Raw genomic sequence first — 14410 nt, 5'->3', positions numbered from 1 at the left:
AATGCGGGGAGTATCAGTGTCCTGACCCCCCACCCCGCCAGCGGCTCCCCTTCTGTCATCACCCCCTGTGAGTCTCAAGGCAGGCTCCCCAAGGCATACCCTTCACTGAAGACAGGCTGCAGGTCACTGGGGCGGGACTGGAACCCAGGCCACCTGTGCCTGTTCTCCCGCTGGCCCCACCTGGCCCCCACCGTCGGAAGGGCCCACCTTCCTTCCAGCAGAGGGCACCCCGTCCTCTGGTGACTCACAGACCAGGCTTCACATCCAGTGGGGTGCTGGCTACTGGCTGTGTGGCCCCTCCCCTTCCTCCAGCTGGTGCTCTCCAGATTAACTCTCTCCGGGTTCCACAGCCCCTCACCTTCCCCCAGGGGGCACACCTACAAGCCTCACACACTCCCCTCCCCATCTACACCTCAGCCTCACACTCGGACTATGAGAATAAGTTGGAAAGTATCAGGGAAGATGGGAAGGAATCAGAACACGAGGGCATCTGAGGGGTCACCGTGCCCTGCTCAGAGAACAGACTGAAAGAGGTCCGCCAACCCGGGGGCTTAAACAAACAATCACCACCACTAAGGCCGGGATCAGAATCTCCTAGCTTGTGAACAGTCAGGGACAGGCAGAATAAACAAAGAGTAAAGGAAAAAAGCATGTGTGTTCAGAGTCCTGGGCTCACGTCCCTGGCGGGATGGGCACGGCCATTCCTCATCTAGCTGAACACTGGTTTCCCCATCCATAAAATGGGGCTGATAACAGTCAGCTAAAATGAGACCCCATCTGTGGGCACCACCAGCAGACCGGTCAAACGTCCATTCCCTCACCTCCACCTACTACTAGAGGCTGGAAGAGGAGGGACGTTCCTTCATTCAATCGGTATTTGTTGATCACCTAATATGTGCCGCGTGCTGGGGACGGGGTGAACAAACTGGACAGAAGAGGTGGACGGGCCCCCAAGAGCTCAAAAATGAATTCCAGTTTTCACTGAAGCCATGAGGTGCTGTGGGAGGGCAAACCTAACCCGCCCGGGGAGTCCCCAAAGGCTCCCTTCTGTCTTTTCCACTGCACCACTCAAAGCTTCAGTTCATGCCTTTGGCAATTGTGACAGATTTAGCCCTTACTTTTATGATGACCAATCTGTATATTATAAATGAGAAACAAAAGGTATCCTATTTGTGCAAAATATTAACAAGATTGTTTCCAGCATACATGGTTCTTCACATCCAAAGACCCCGTCCCCTTTGCCGGTGAAAATTCCCGCAGCACGGGTGGCCGTCGATACACCAGGCCACCTTTTCTGTACCAGACCTTATAAAAAATATACGTGAAGTCTCTGTCCCCCGGGTTCTCATCTGTGCACAGATCTGAGCCCAAACAAAGGTGCTCCGAGTGAGGGGGTTCTCTTGTTTGCCCAAGGGCAGCAACAGAGTATCCGTTTGCTTCTGTAAATAGCAGGGTTTATACAAATACTGGCTTTCAGAAAATAAAGGACTAGTATGTGAAAGCAGGTATCTATCTGTAGACAACTGACAGGCAGTACTTGAGTTTGGCAGCCCACAGCCTCCTCCCGAGCTCTAGAAATTTTAGGTTGAGGAACGATAGATAGTCTGCCCCAATAAGAGGAAATCTTTCTGACTAATGGGGAAAAGAAAGTTCTACAGGTGACTTACCAATTGCAAAACCAACTCCAAAGTTAGGAGCTATGAGTCCGTAAATGTTTTTTGCGAAAGGAATCTGTAAGAGGAAATACCCGTCACGCTAAAATCATGACATCCAACGTACAGCTTCTGGGAAAAGCCTAAAGACGGGTCTTCTCTGGCCTGGTTTGCGTGTTCCCTTCTGAAGTAGGAACTAGGGGGAAGGAGGAAGATGGGGTCTGGGGAGAACTGGGTCCTCCAAGATCTCAGAAGTCGAACCTGAAATGGGTTTTGTGACCACCAAGAACAGCCTTGTTAACTGCTGTATTTAAGACCAGCCCGGACCACGCTCCATTCCCGACAAGGGCCAGAAGGCCTCACTTGGGGGTAGATACCGGCTGTTGGTAGAAGATGTGTTGTTCTAGAAAAAAAAAATCTTGCTACTGTTTCAGGCTAGTCAGCTCAAAGTGTTTAAAGACACTGTAATATTGACGATGATGGGGGATTGGGGAAGTGAAATATAACTATGCAACCAACCGTCCTAAATAACCTGCAGCTGACCTAGAATGTAAACGTATCCCTTGGAGAACCTTGTCCAATATGTTTAAGAGGATAAAAAATTGGAGGAAAATTGAAAATGTAATAAAACCAAATATTGGGGTGCCCGGGTGGCTCAGTCAGTTACGCGACCGGCTCTGCATTTCGGCTCAGGTCATGATCTCCCTGGTTTGTGGGTTCGAGCTCCACATCAGGCTCTGTGCTGACAGTGTGGAGCCTGCTTGGGATTCTCTCTCTCTTCCTCTCTCTCTCTCTCTCTCCACCCCTCCCCCTGCTTAGGTGCACTTTCTCTCTCAAAACAAAAAACATGGAAAACATAAAAATAAAAATAAAAATAAAAAACAGACAACAAACTTCACTCTGCTCTAAAATGCTTCCTGGTGATTCTTGCCCAAAGCGAAAGTTTTCTTTCGAGACCACTACCACTTGTCAAGGAAGGTCTTTTACTCACACATAAAATGCTGATTCCAACAATTATCATTCCCAGAAGAGCACAAAGCCACCTATCAAAAGAACAAAAAAAGCAGCTTCCATAAACGACCGCTCCCATTCCCACCCCCCACCCCTGCCAAATTTTCAACAGAAATCAGGACAATTACTGATGAAAACTCAGGTAGAAACAGCCAGAATTGGCTTAAAAGAACGACATTATACTTATGAAAACTCAGGCAGCAACACCCAGAACTGGCTTAAAAGAACGACGTTATACTTACGAAAACTCAGGTCGAAACACCCAGAACTGGCTTAACAGAACGACATTATTCCGACAGAGCGAGAGCATCTTACCTCCCCATTTTGTGTGCGAGCATCCCAAAAATATTGGTTCCAAGGAGATAAGAGATACTAGCCGGCAAGAAAGCAATGCCTGGAAATTTATGGAAAGGACACCTTATCAGTACTGATATCAGTCAAGTGTTAGAAAAAGTAATAATTGTCAGACATCACAATGGCGATTAGAGCGGATGAAAGAAGGCCTGAGGCCTGCACCCAGGCAGCTAATATCCGGCGGCTGACGGAGCCAGACGGGACCCCACGCGGCTTCTCCGTCCTCACAAAGCTGCCAGACGCTCCAGAAAGGAGATGCGTCCCTCTATCAACAGCTTCATCTTGCCTCCGTGTCTGCCTGGTGGCGGCTTCACCCACGGACGCACACGGGCAGCTTCCGCCGCGGGAGGCCGGCCACTGTGCTCCCACACGTGCGGTGAGCGGCGGTGGCACCGCCCCCGTCCTCACCCCTTCGTCACTTTGCCACAGGAGACACGGGCATTGAGAAAAACCAGGGAATGTGAAGAGAAGGACAAAGAAAAAGTTAACGTCACCCCAAAGTCCATCGCTCGGGTACTGAGCACGGTGACTCCCGCTCCGTAATCTTACACACACGAGTTTACAGGCACACAGATACACGGGTGCGTGCAGGATTCGGGTTTTTTAAGAACAAAACAAGACGTGGGATTATACTCTTGTGCTGCAGTTCCACATCCTTTTTATTTTTTTTTAATGTTTATTTATGCATTTTGAGAGAGCGCGAGCAGAGGAGGGGCAGAGAGAGAGAGAATCCCTAGCAGGCTCTGCACTGTCAGCACAGAGCCCAAGGTGGGGCTCGAACTCACGAACCAAGAGATCGTGACCTGAGCAGAAACCAAGAGTCGGGTGCTTAACCGATCGAGCTACCCAGGCGCCCCTCCACCCTGCTTCTTTGTTAGCTTTATGAACATCTTGCCAGGCCTAAAAAAAATGAACGTCTACGCGGTCATTTTTTGTGTGTGTGGCCAAGTCACGCGACTGACGTTTTCATGTCTAAGGTTCAATGCTCTCCCGGGGACTTGGCGTCCCCGGCCAAGCCTGTGCCAACATCTGGCTGCTGGTGGCAGTGGTTGCTTTGGAAGGAGTCTCTGTGCTGAACAGTAAGCCCGACGCGAGTCAGACCAGCCTGGCCGCTAGGGATCTGTCCACACCAGCTCCGTGTGGTCCCCATCTGTTATCAGGACAATAGGATGGTCTCCTCCCAAAAGATGGCGTTTCAAACTACTACTGCTTTCAGCGTTTTTCCTGAACTCACTTACACCAGATTTGATTCTAAGCCTCGCCCACAAATGGCGAACGCCGCTTCGTTCTCAGTCACACAGCCACACACGAGCTAGACGTGCCCAGAAGGTTAAACGCCACCAGCTGGGATGCCCTGTGCTCAAAATGCACGGGGCCCAGGGCCTTTCTCGGCCCCACGGCTCAGCAGCGCACGCACGCACACGTGTGACCTTGCCTCTTCAGGGATGCAGTGGCCCTTCCCTGCACCTCCATAAGCACTGATGCAAGCCACCAAACTCTCCAGAGAGGCTGAGCCTCCCAGCACAGTAGCGACTTCAAAATGATTAGGTCCAGGAGCTAAATCCAAAACCAAGCCACTCCAGGCTTGGTGATCTGGGAAACAGTAACAAAGAGCAATCTCATTTCATGTTCCAGGAAACCATCTCTGTCACGCTTGGCAATATCGGCGGCCAAATAATCACGGGATGTAATTGGATTCAGTGAACGTTACTGATAGCACGGGTCTGGCTCAGGGCGAAGACACTGACCACAGTGTGGCTCTGGCCACGACGAGAGCTTCAAAGGAAGGAGCCAGACGATGTCTGAGCTGGAACGCGGCTACGCTGGGGACGGAACAAAGGTACATATGCCATGCTCTGGGGACCCAGAAGCCCCCCAGAGCAGCTGGCGATTAGGCCTAACCTTGCACGCCAGGTAGTAGGCTTAGTGTGGAGACGTTAAGAAGTCACGAGGGCCTTTGTGTCAGGATGAGTCGGGTAAACGAACGAAGAAAGCAAAGGAAAAGGTAAATAACAGCACGGGCACCATGATAAAGAGACACCAACATCGGGCCTCAGTGTCGGGGAAACAGAAGGGAAGTGGCGGGGGAGGGCCCAGACCCCATCTAAAGAGGCGACTGCTGCTCTGGAAGATTGAGGTCCCAGACTGGAAGATCCAATTTTTCCAGGAGAGATTGAACTCTAGATTCTTACAGGAAGTCTCCTGAGCTTTTCAAATGCTGGCAACTAATTTTTACGAACATAAAGTGCTCGCAGATTGACACCATACTATTCAACCAAAACCTACCTACGCGCGGAACTCAGTCCACGGACTGAGGGCCCCCTGCTGTAAACCGGGGCCCAAGGAAGTGGACTGTGAACAAGCCAGCCAGGGGCCCCATTTCGGGTCAATCCTGACGCCGGGAGCAAGGCACGGGATGATGCATCTCTGAAGGCACAGCTTCAAAGCAGGGTCGCCAACATGCTCCGGGGGGGGGGGGGGGGAGGGGGGGCAGGGAGCCACAGATGAACTCCATCGTCCTGACCACGAGGGGGGTGCTGAGCTCACGCGTGAGACCTGGGAGTGGGTGCACCCCCCCCCCCCGTTTTCCATAGATGGCAAAAACAGCCTCAGGCCACAAACTCCAGTTTCAAGATCCTCAAGCAAAAAGCACTGGGGGTAAGCCATGAAACAAGAGGTTCGTTTCAGCTCGAAACACACCAGCTGAGACTCCAGGCGGTCCCCGTGACCTCACGGGGCCCAAAATGCAGCGCATCTCATAGGAAGGCTCTGAGGAGCAGACGGCAAATGGCCCTCCCTGTCCGATCCCTCTGCCCTGTCCTCCGCGAGAGCTCCACCTTCCTTGTACCTGACCCTGGCCGGCTGGCCTTCCCCACATCGGTGAGCTCCTGGTGGGCAGGGACCCCTTCATCTGTTTCCACAGCCCAGCTCCGTGGCGGCCCAGGGGAGGCGCTCAGAACACGGCCGACCGCTTAGAGGAGAGGGTCCCGTGCGAGGACATTCGCTTCCCACGACCGACAGGCTGCCCTGTACCTTGAAGGCAGGCACCGTGTGTCCAGCCGCCGGCCTCCCGGGGGTAAAAGCCTGCACTGTGGTCTGGAGCCGGAGTCCTCCTCCTTTCTGGAGCTTCCAAACTGGGGGCAGGGCCACGTGCTCTTTGGACCTCCGGCTCTAAGCTCCCGATCGCCGTTGCGACACGGCTTCAGCATCCCCCGCGCCGCCGGGGCCCCCGTTGCATCACGCAACCCACAGAACCAGCTCTGGGAACTCGGCCCTCGGTGCGCCCCTCACGGCACCCCGCCTGGCGACTCAACAGGAGACCGTCTAGCTGTGCTCAGGGACCCAGTGCCCTCCCAGACAGCTCTTTAAAGATGGCTCCAACTAGGGGCGAGTGTCCTAACGCCAGGCCCCGAGCTTCCCATCACTTCCGCCCACTGGTCCTGGGGTGCATCCTGGAGCCAAGAGAAACTGCCTTCGACCTCTGCCCCCGGCTGGCCACCACAGCAAGACAATGCAGCCGACCCTCTCCTTGGCTTCCCCAGTGAAACCCCACCGGGGCTCCGGTGGCTCCCAGGGACTGGCCATCTCCTGCCACTCCTCCGTCCAAGTTCAAGCCACTTCTCCACCTTGAAACACGGTGCGCAGAATCGCCCTGGCCCAGCTCCGTGCCGGTGCACAGCACCTGAGCGCTCGAGGCTCCAGGAAGGGAAGGGGGACCGAGTGCATCACGGGGCCGGCCCCTGCTCTGCACCCCAAGAGCCCCAGTTCACACAGCCCTCACAGGGCTCGTAGTGCACCGGCCTGTGCCCCCACCAGGGCCCTGCCTCGTCTCCACGGGCATCTTCAACCCTACGGCCCGAGCACGAGAGTACCCTAGCCTCCATCCCACACTGCACCACCACGTCTCCTTAAAGAGCCAGAAGAAAGAGTTTGGCTCCACTCTTCTCTGGGGCCCATTCCTTAGAGCTTAAGTTTCCCCTTGGGGCCTGCAGGCGTCACCAGGAACAGGGTCACTGAGCCTCCGGGTGCTGGGGCAGGGTGCGGGGGGCAGGGGGTGTCATTTGACCCAGACTTGACGTAAAGGGAGACGCCACGAAATGATTCTCTTTCCACCGACCCAAACTCGGGGCCACCCCCAAATGGCAGCACAAGGGGCCGGGGGGATGGGCTCACACGGCCACCCTCTGGAACACGGGTGGGCTCCCATCTACCTCCTCTAAAACTCATGGCCAGACACGCAGCGTTCAACAAGAGCAATCACGGGCCGCCCACGCGGCTGCTTAAGACTGTTTTGCTTTGGCTTCAAATCTTACGGTCTTTCTCCAGAAATAACAAGGGAAGCAGAAGGGCGGGAGGGAGCCCACACACGACCCTGCAGCACAGCAGGGGCCCGAGCTGCCCCGGGGCCTCCTGTGGAGGACGGCCGTGCCCTGTGCTGGCGCTGGGTCCTCACTTCCACCCTCGGTCCTCGCACCCCGTCGCCCACGGCGCCCCCCTCACGAGGCTCAGAGGGGGGCCTGCGGGGCTCCGGGGAGGCGGGCCCCAAGCTGCAGAGCCCACACGGGAGCGGTGCTCCCCTCACACGTGCTGTGCTCCCCTCACGCTGGGGGCGATACGGCAAAGCAGGTACAGATACGGGACTCTCTTGACGAAACACGAGCCCATCTCTGAGACCGGAAGGAAATGACCTCACGGTGGACAGGTGCAGCGAGCCGAGGGGCTGGTGACCATCTGGCCTGGGAGATAAGCCCCACACAGGATCCTGACGAAATCTAGAAGGCCCGCAGCCTGCTATCTAACCCGGAAGGCCCAGGCCGCTGAGGGCCTTTCAGGACTTTATAAAGAAAGCCTCAGGCCGTGTCTGGAGAGGGAGCGGGCAGGTGAGCGGAGGTGCCCTGCACACGGCCAAGGACGCATTCAGTCGGGAAGATAAGTCAGTCGGGCGGGAAAGAGCACTTGTAAAGGGACGCAGGAGCTCCAGGGACTCGGTGCCCCAGGGCCACGGTGCCTCCCGAAGACACGCGGGAGGCCCAAAGCACCGCAGAGGAAGGCATCATGATGCGAACAGCAGCAGCAAGACCTGAGAAGCGTCTCCCCATCTTCTGCAAAACTGCGATTAACTGGGGGTCAGGAGAGGGCCTTCCCTCTGCGAAGTGGGGTGCCCGCTCTGGGAGTTTGGAGTCCTTGCGTGGCCTCCACCGCCAAGGGGTTCAGAGCCGAGTTTCTGCTTAAAGACTAGCCTTTCAGTTCTGCGCCCACGCTTTTTCCTCCTTCACCGAAGGACTCTTGTTGCTTGGGGCTTGGTTTTGGTTTGGTGACGTCATTTATGTACCATAACGTCCCCCCCTTTTGAAGCACACAGTTCAGTGGCTTATCCTAGAGTCACAGGGTGGTACAACCGTGGGCATTATCGGATTCCAAAACACTGTCTTCACCCCAGAGAGAAACCCCACACCCACTATCAGTCCCTCCCCATCCTGCCCCGCCCCAAGCAATTTGGGACTTTTTACTGAAGGATCATTTGATGAAAGAACACGGATCAGTGGCGAATCTGTGCAGAGCCCATAGGGACTGGGGTAGGGACAAGTCTGAACCAGGAAGCAGCATGTGACAGGACCCCCGCTGCAGAGGGAAGAGAAGGTTGCCTAAGGGAAGGTTTTAGGCACTAAAAAAAACGGCAGCTTCATTCAGAACGGAGAGTCTCCACCCAAAGTGGCAATTTGTAAGCTGAAAGAACTCTGCAAAGAAAATAAATCCCCAGGAAGGATAATCAATAAACTCTTTCTTTAAGAGGTGTGCGTGCAGGGACTAGCCTTGCAGATATTAAAAATGCTCTAAAGCTCCAGTAATCAAATAGGAGGGTATCAGCGCGGGAATGCGTGCCGACAAGCGGAACAGAAGGAAGAATCCAGAAACAGACTCAAGAACACACAGCTGTTTCAAGTATGACAAAGGTGGGAAAATTCAGGCGGACTCCTAGGGGCAACTGGCCGGTCATACGGCAAACAGTAACACCAGACCTGTGTCACACACCGCATACCTAAACTAAGTCCGTGTAAATCCAAGTCTCATGTGAAAAACAAATCCTAAGTTAGGGGGAAACATGCATGAAAAAAATAATAGCATGGGAAAGGTCTCATCTGAGCTTCAGATGAAATGACAAAGACATGAAGGGTCAAGGGGCTAACCCTTGGCATCTTAAATGATCCGAGTGGCGAAGAGAAGAGAAGAGAAGAGAAGAGAAGAGAAGAGAAGAGAAGAGAAGAGAAGGAAAGAAAGAAGGAAAGAAAGAAGGAAAGAAAGAAGGAAAGAAAGAAAGAAAGAAAGAAAGAAAGAAAGAAAGAAAGAAAGAAAAGAAAGAGGAAGAAAGAAAAGAAAAACAAAAGTCCACCTATAAAGTCAAAAGACAATACAACAAAGGCAGTATTTGTGAAACATCTGATAAAGGAATGATGTCAATATACAAAGAACAATTAAAATCAATTAGAAGACAAACATCTCCACATAAAAAATGGGCAAAGTATGTTATTCATTGACTTCATAAGAAATCCACAGTAAAGGAAATAGACATGGCTAATATATGAAAAGATGCTCAATTGCGTTCAAAAAGCTTGTAAAACTAAATCAAAATGAGAGTCCCCCGCCCACCCCTTTCTCACATATGCAGCTGGGGAAAGATTGAGAATACTGATGTTAGTGCAAGGTTACCAAACATCGAACACCCACTGCACTTTCACGAATTTTCCCTACAGATACATTTCCGAACATGAACAGGAATACAGGTAAGAATACTCTGCCGCACTATGGTTTCTAATTGGCAAAAACTGGAACTAACCCAAATGCCCAACCAAAGGAACCGGTTGAAAATTTATGGCCTAACTTTACAATAGAAAAATCCAACCATTAAAATGAACAACGGGCTTCCAGTTAACAGGGCAGAGTAAATCTATAGGTTTTCTTGTCCCATTTTCTATCCCATTTGCCATTCCCATCCCAAAGTCCGTTCAAGTTTTAGTAAAGGAAGCCCCATGCCCTCTCCTCTATGCCCAAGGCCGGACAAAATGAGATAGGAGAAAATGCAGTCAGAGAGGGAAGCAGCAGCAGAGGGACAGCAGTGATGGACACGACAGAGAACACTGGAATCTTCCATCTGCACACAGAGCAGCCAAAAAGAAGCAACAACCTTTTGTGCCTCAAAACACAGGACACTCCGGAACTGAAGGCTCCGAGTACTGTGAATGTAAGGCTGAGGCGGTCAACTGGAAAGAGGGTTGAAAGGTTGTTTTAAGAGCAGTTGGACCCCCCCTAGGGCACCTGGGCGGCTCAGTCGGTTAAGCGTCATCGGCTCAGGCCTCGATCTCAAGGTTCGTGACATCTCACAGTTTGTGAATTCAAGTCCCACATCAGGTTCTCTGCTGTCAGTGCGGAGCCAGCTTCAGATCCTCTGCCCCCGCCTCTCTCTGCCCCTCGCCTGCTTGTGCTCTTTCAAAAATAAACAAACATTTAAAAAAAAAAAAAAGACCAGTTGGACCCCCCAGCCCTCTCTCTCTCACACACTCACCCTCTCAGGAGACAGTTTCTTTAGAGAAAGAAGACGAAAATGGCCCAGGGACCCCAGGCAACATGGAGATCAGGGATTACATAAGACGATGAAATGGGGAGTGAATGGAAGTCTTCCTATCAAGTGGTAAGAGGTTGTAATTTCAACAACCTTTCCACACACACACACAAAACCACTCAGAGTGAATATGAAAGGGCTCTTGAAATTTAAAATATGATGACACCGATTATAACAATTCAATAGACAGTTTAGACAATGAAGATGAAGAAATCAATGGGAAGAAGAAAAGGCAAAGTAAGAAATTACAAGCATGAAACACCAAGGGTCCAATACCGAACCAATAAAAGTAACAGTAAAACAGATAAAATGGAGTAGGGGAGAGGATGAATTAAAGAAATAATACAAAATGGTTTCCCAGAAGTAAAAGAAACAGCTTCCCAGATGAACAGACCAACCAAGAAAGTTCCCAGTACAGAAGAAAACAGACCCCACTGCAAAAAACGTCACGGACACTCATACCCAGAGAGGAAGAGATCCTTCTAGCTCCTACAGAGGACGGGGAATGAGAAGGACACTGGCCTCCTCAATAGCAACCCTGGAGGCTAGAGCACAATGGGACAGTTGTCTCAAAACTGAAGAAAAGGGGCACCTGGGTGGCCCAGTCAGTTAAGTGTCCAACTTTGGTTCAGGGTTCATGGGCTCGAGCCCCACGCTGTCCTCTGTGCTGACAGCTTGGAGCATGGAGCCTGCTTTGGATTCTGTGTCTCCCTCTCTCTGCTCCTCCCCCACTCATGCTCTCTCTCTCAAAAATAAGCACAAAAAACTGAAGGAAAATAATTTCCAACCAAGAATTATATACCCAAGTAGACTAAGTCAACCAAACATGAGAATAAAGATGTCTGCAGATATGTAGGATCTCAGAGAACTTTATCTACCGTGCACCAACTCTCAGGAAGAAGCTAGAGGATGTGTTCCATCATAATGACAGAGTAAACCAAGAGAAAGGAATATAGAAGGGAAGGATACAAGAAACAGTAGAGAAGCAAAGACGCCCAGATATTGGAAGACGAAAGTCCTAGGATGACCTAGTGAACAAATCTAGACTGGAGCAAGACAGAGTAATGTAGGACAAATACCCATAAACAAGCAAAAACACAAATAGGTTAGGTTTGCTGATGTACTTGGCCGTATTTACAGGGCCTCTCACTTTGCCAGAGAGTTTGAGAATACACTCAGAAATGCTACATGGAAAGCTAAGAAAATGGAAAGAGATGGCAATGATTAACTCCAGGAAAAACAAAAGTTTGTATGAAGAAATAATCATAAAGCCCTAGATAGTTCATCTTTGAACAATTTTTACATAGTCACAATAAAGCCAACACTGAGTGCCAAACTGACCAACAAATATAACTGTTCTAGGAAAACAGAAATTGAGAAAACAGGTAAGTTGGTTGTTTGATATTTTCAGGTGTAATAACAGCATTAAATCTTCATCTACTACGTTAGGGAGCTGGTAGTATCAGAAATGGGGGAATTGAAAAAACAGGAGTTACACATATTATTTAGAGACATAAATTAGCAGAAGAAACAACTAAAAGAGTTGAAGTGATTAAATCTGAGAAAGGGGGTTAGAGATGGGGAGGCATGGGGCAAAGACTTCTGGCTTTTTCATTATAATTCTAATAATGCTATTTAACTTAAACATTAAGTACATGTGTAACTCTGAAAAAAATCTAATTTTGAAAATTAAATCTACCCATTCTGACATGGAAACATGGCCCAACCAGAGTTCACACAATGATATAAATGGCAATGTTCCATTCGGGTTGGGTTTTTAAGCATCTCACACATGGTGATAAATGCAGAACCATCTGGAAAGAGACACAAAACTGTTAACAATGACTATTACAGGGGACTGGCCTGGAAGGAAAAAGATGAACATGAGATTTTAAAATTTACTTCTTTGATCTGTGTACTTTGGTTTTTTTTAAAAATAATCAAGTATGTATTGCTTTCTAAGTCAAAAATATTTTTAAAAGAGTAATCCTCTTACGTACTGTTTGTTGTCAGCCTGTTTCACATAAATCTTACTGCTACCCACGTACGTTTAATATAACTACTAACGTCTAGTTCAGAAACACGGGCAGACACTGAATGTATTTTGCGTCTTGTTTCTGCCCAGGTCTCATGCCTCTTTGCTAATTCTGATTTAAAAACCTGGAGCTGAAAAAGGCCCCAGAGCTCACTGCTACCCTAAGCACGGACCCCATTCAGTATCAAACAGAAACAATCACTTTATCACCCTGGCACCTGCAGCTTGTCAGGGCTACAACGACAGGACCCACCCCGAGGGCAAAAGTTCTAGAATCAGAAGCACCCACACCAGTCCTCACCCAGCTGCCACTTGCGGGAACACATGGTCTCCATCATCCAGATGGGCAGGGCTGGCTCCAGCATGGCAATCCCCATGTTTGCAAAGCAGATGGACCCTTTAAGGGAGGAAGAGGGTTAGTGGGCTTCTGTTTTGGGTCTTGAGTGTCCCCTACCTCCTATTTCCAAACACAGTTAAACGCCACATGCCCACAGCCAGAACAATCCACCGAGATACCCAGAACATCTACTTCTGTAAGGAAAAGATAATTAAAAATAAATAAAAGATAAATAAGGAAAAGATTAAAAAAAAAAAGGAATAGTGAGGAGGCTGGATTTATTACTACTGTCATCATCATTTTTATCATGAAAGAATATTAAATAGATGAAATACTAATTAAAATTAAACATGAAGTTTAAACAAAGTATTAATTTTTTTTTTCCAAACAGCACCCCAGAGTCATAAAGGAATTGGAGGGAGACTCGGAGGTCATTAGGTTAACCGTCCCAACTTACTAATGAAGAAGGACTTCTAATTTATTAACGAAGGATCTTGCCTGAGGCCACCCAGCCACGTGGGCCACTTCCAGACCACACACAGACTCCAGCAACTGGAGGTTTCTGCACCTAAGTTTTACTGTGCGAGGAATACAGACGTTTCTAAAGATGCCCTGGGATGCCCCCAAATCTGGTGCGTTCGGCACAGACGTGCCGTTGAGGGATTTTTTTTTAATCAACTATACACATATGCTATCTTTGCAAATATCCACTATCTGTTAACCAGAACCCTTTGTCGATGTAGAACCATCGGGGAAAAGATGCACAGAGCCGTTCCCCGCCGTGCTGGGAGCTTCCTGTGCTGTGTCCCCATGAACCTCTAATTTGCTAGAATCCTGATTCAAAGAACACTGTGTAGTGTAATTAAGGTGCTCACGTAATGCAGAAAGGTTTTTTTCATGCTTTGGGACGTGACAGGTGGAAGAGAGAGAGGATACTGAAATGGTCCCCTCACCCTCCCGCTGTTTTCCTGGATTCGCTGTTTCTCTCTTTCCCATCTATTAATTAGGGCCAAATTGGCACGGTCGTTCTGTCTCCCCTACAACCCAGGGCCCATAACTCTGAACCCCTCCTTGTCTACCTCTCACACAGCAAACTGATACCCCTGCTCTAAATCCCAGCAAGCAGGGACAGCCTCCAGACCTTCAAAGCCCACCGACCCTAAGCTGTTTCCCCAGCCCTGCCTTCACTTTCCCATGCAAACCCCACTAAAGGCTCTGGCCTAGGCCTTCCCCTGGCCCTTTTCTCCCCCACACCCCCCACAAAACCTGGCGCTTCCCTACGTGGCCCTGATTGGCACGGTATGCCTCCTTTCCTCAGGAAAACGTAAGAAATACAATCTTCTTTCAACATCCCAGACCTCTGTCACCACTCGGTCATCCTCATCGGTTAAAATCCTGCCAGA

At 50.1% G+C, this 14410-nt stretch overlaps 1 protein-coding gene across 1 annotated transcript in view; it reads right to left on the bottom strand.

Annotated features, from left to right (window-relative positions):
• SLC18A2 (solute carrier family 18 member A2) overlaps window positions 1–14410 on the bottom strand; it is a 37508-nt gene that overhangs the window by 8623 nt on the left and 14475 nt on the right. Inside the window, exons 9-12 of the mRNA XM_043597668.1 lie at window positions 12972–13067; window positions 2979–3057; window positions 2644–2695; window positions 1668–1731 (exon numbers count right to left, since the gene is read on the bottom strand). Of these exons, the coding sequence (XP_043453603.1) occupies window positions 1668–1731; window positions 2644–2695; window positions 2979–3057; window positions 12972–13067 (291 nt within the window). The remainder of the gene's footprint in view (window positions 1–1667; window positions 1732–2643; window positions 2696–2978; window positions 3058–12971; window positions 13068–14410) is intronic.

This window comes from Prionailurus bengalensis, chromosome D2, assembly GCF_016509475.1.
Source record: "Prionailurus bengalensis isolate Pbe53 chromosome D2, Fcat_Pben_1.1_paternal_pri, whole genome shotgun sequence".
Taxonomy (NCBI): Eukaryota; Metazoa; Chordata; class Mammalia; order Carnivora; family Felidae; genus Prionailurus; species Prionailurus bengalensis.
The sequence above is the reverse complement of the archived record's forward strand: the minus strand, read 5'-3'. Positions and strand labels throughout refer to the sequence as shown.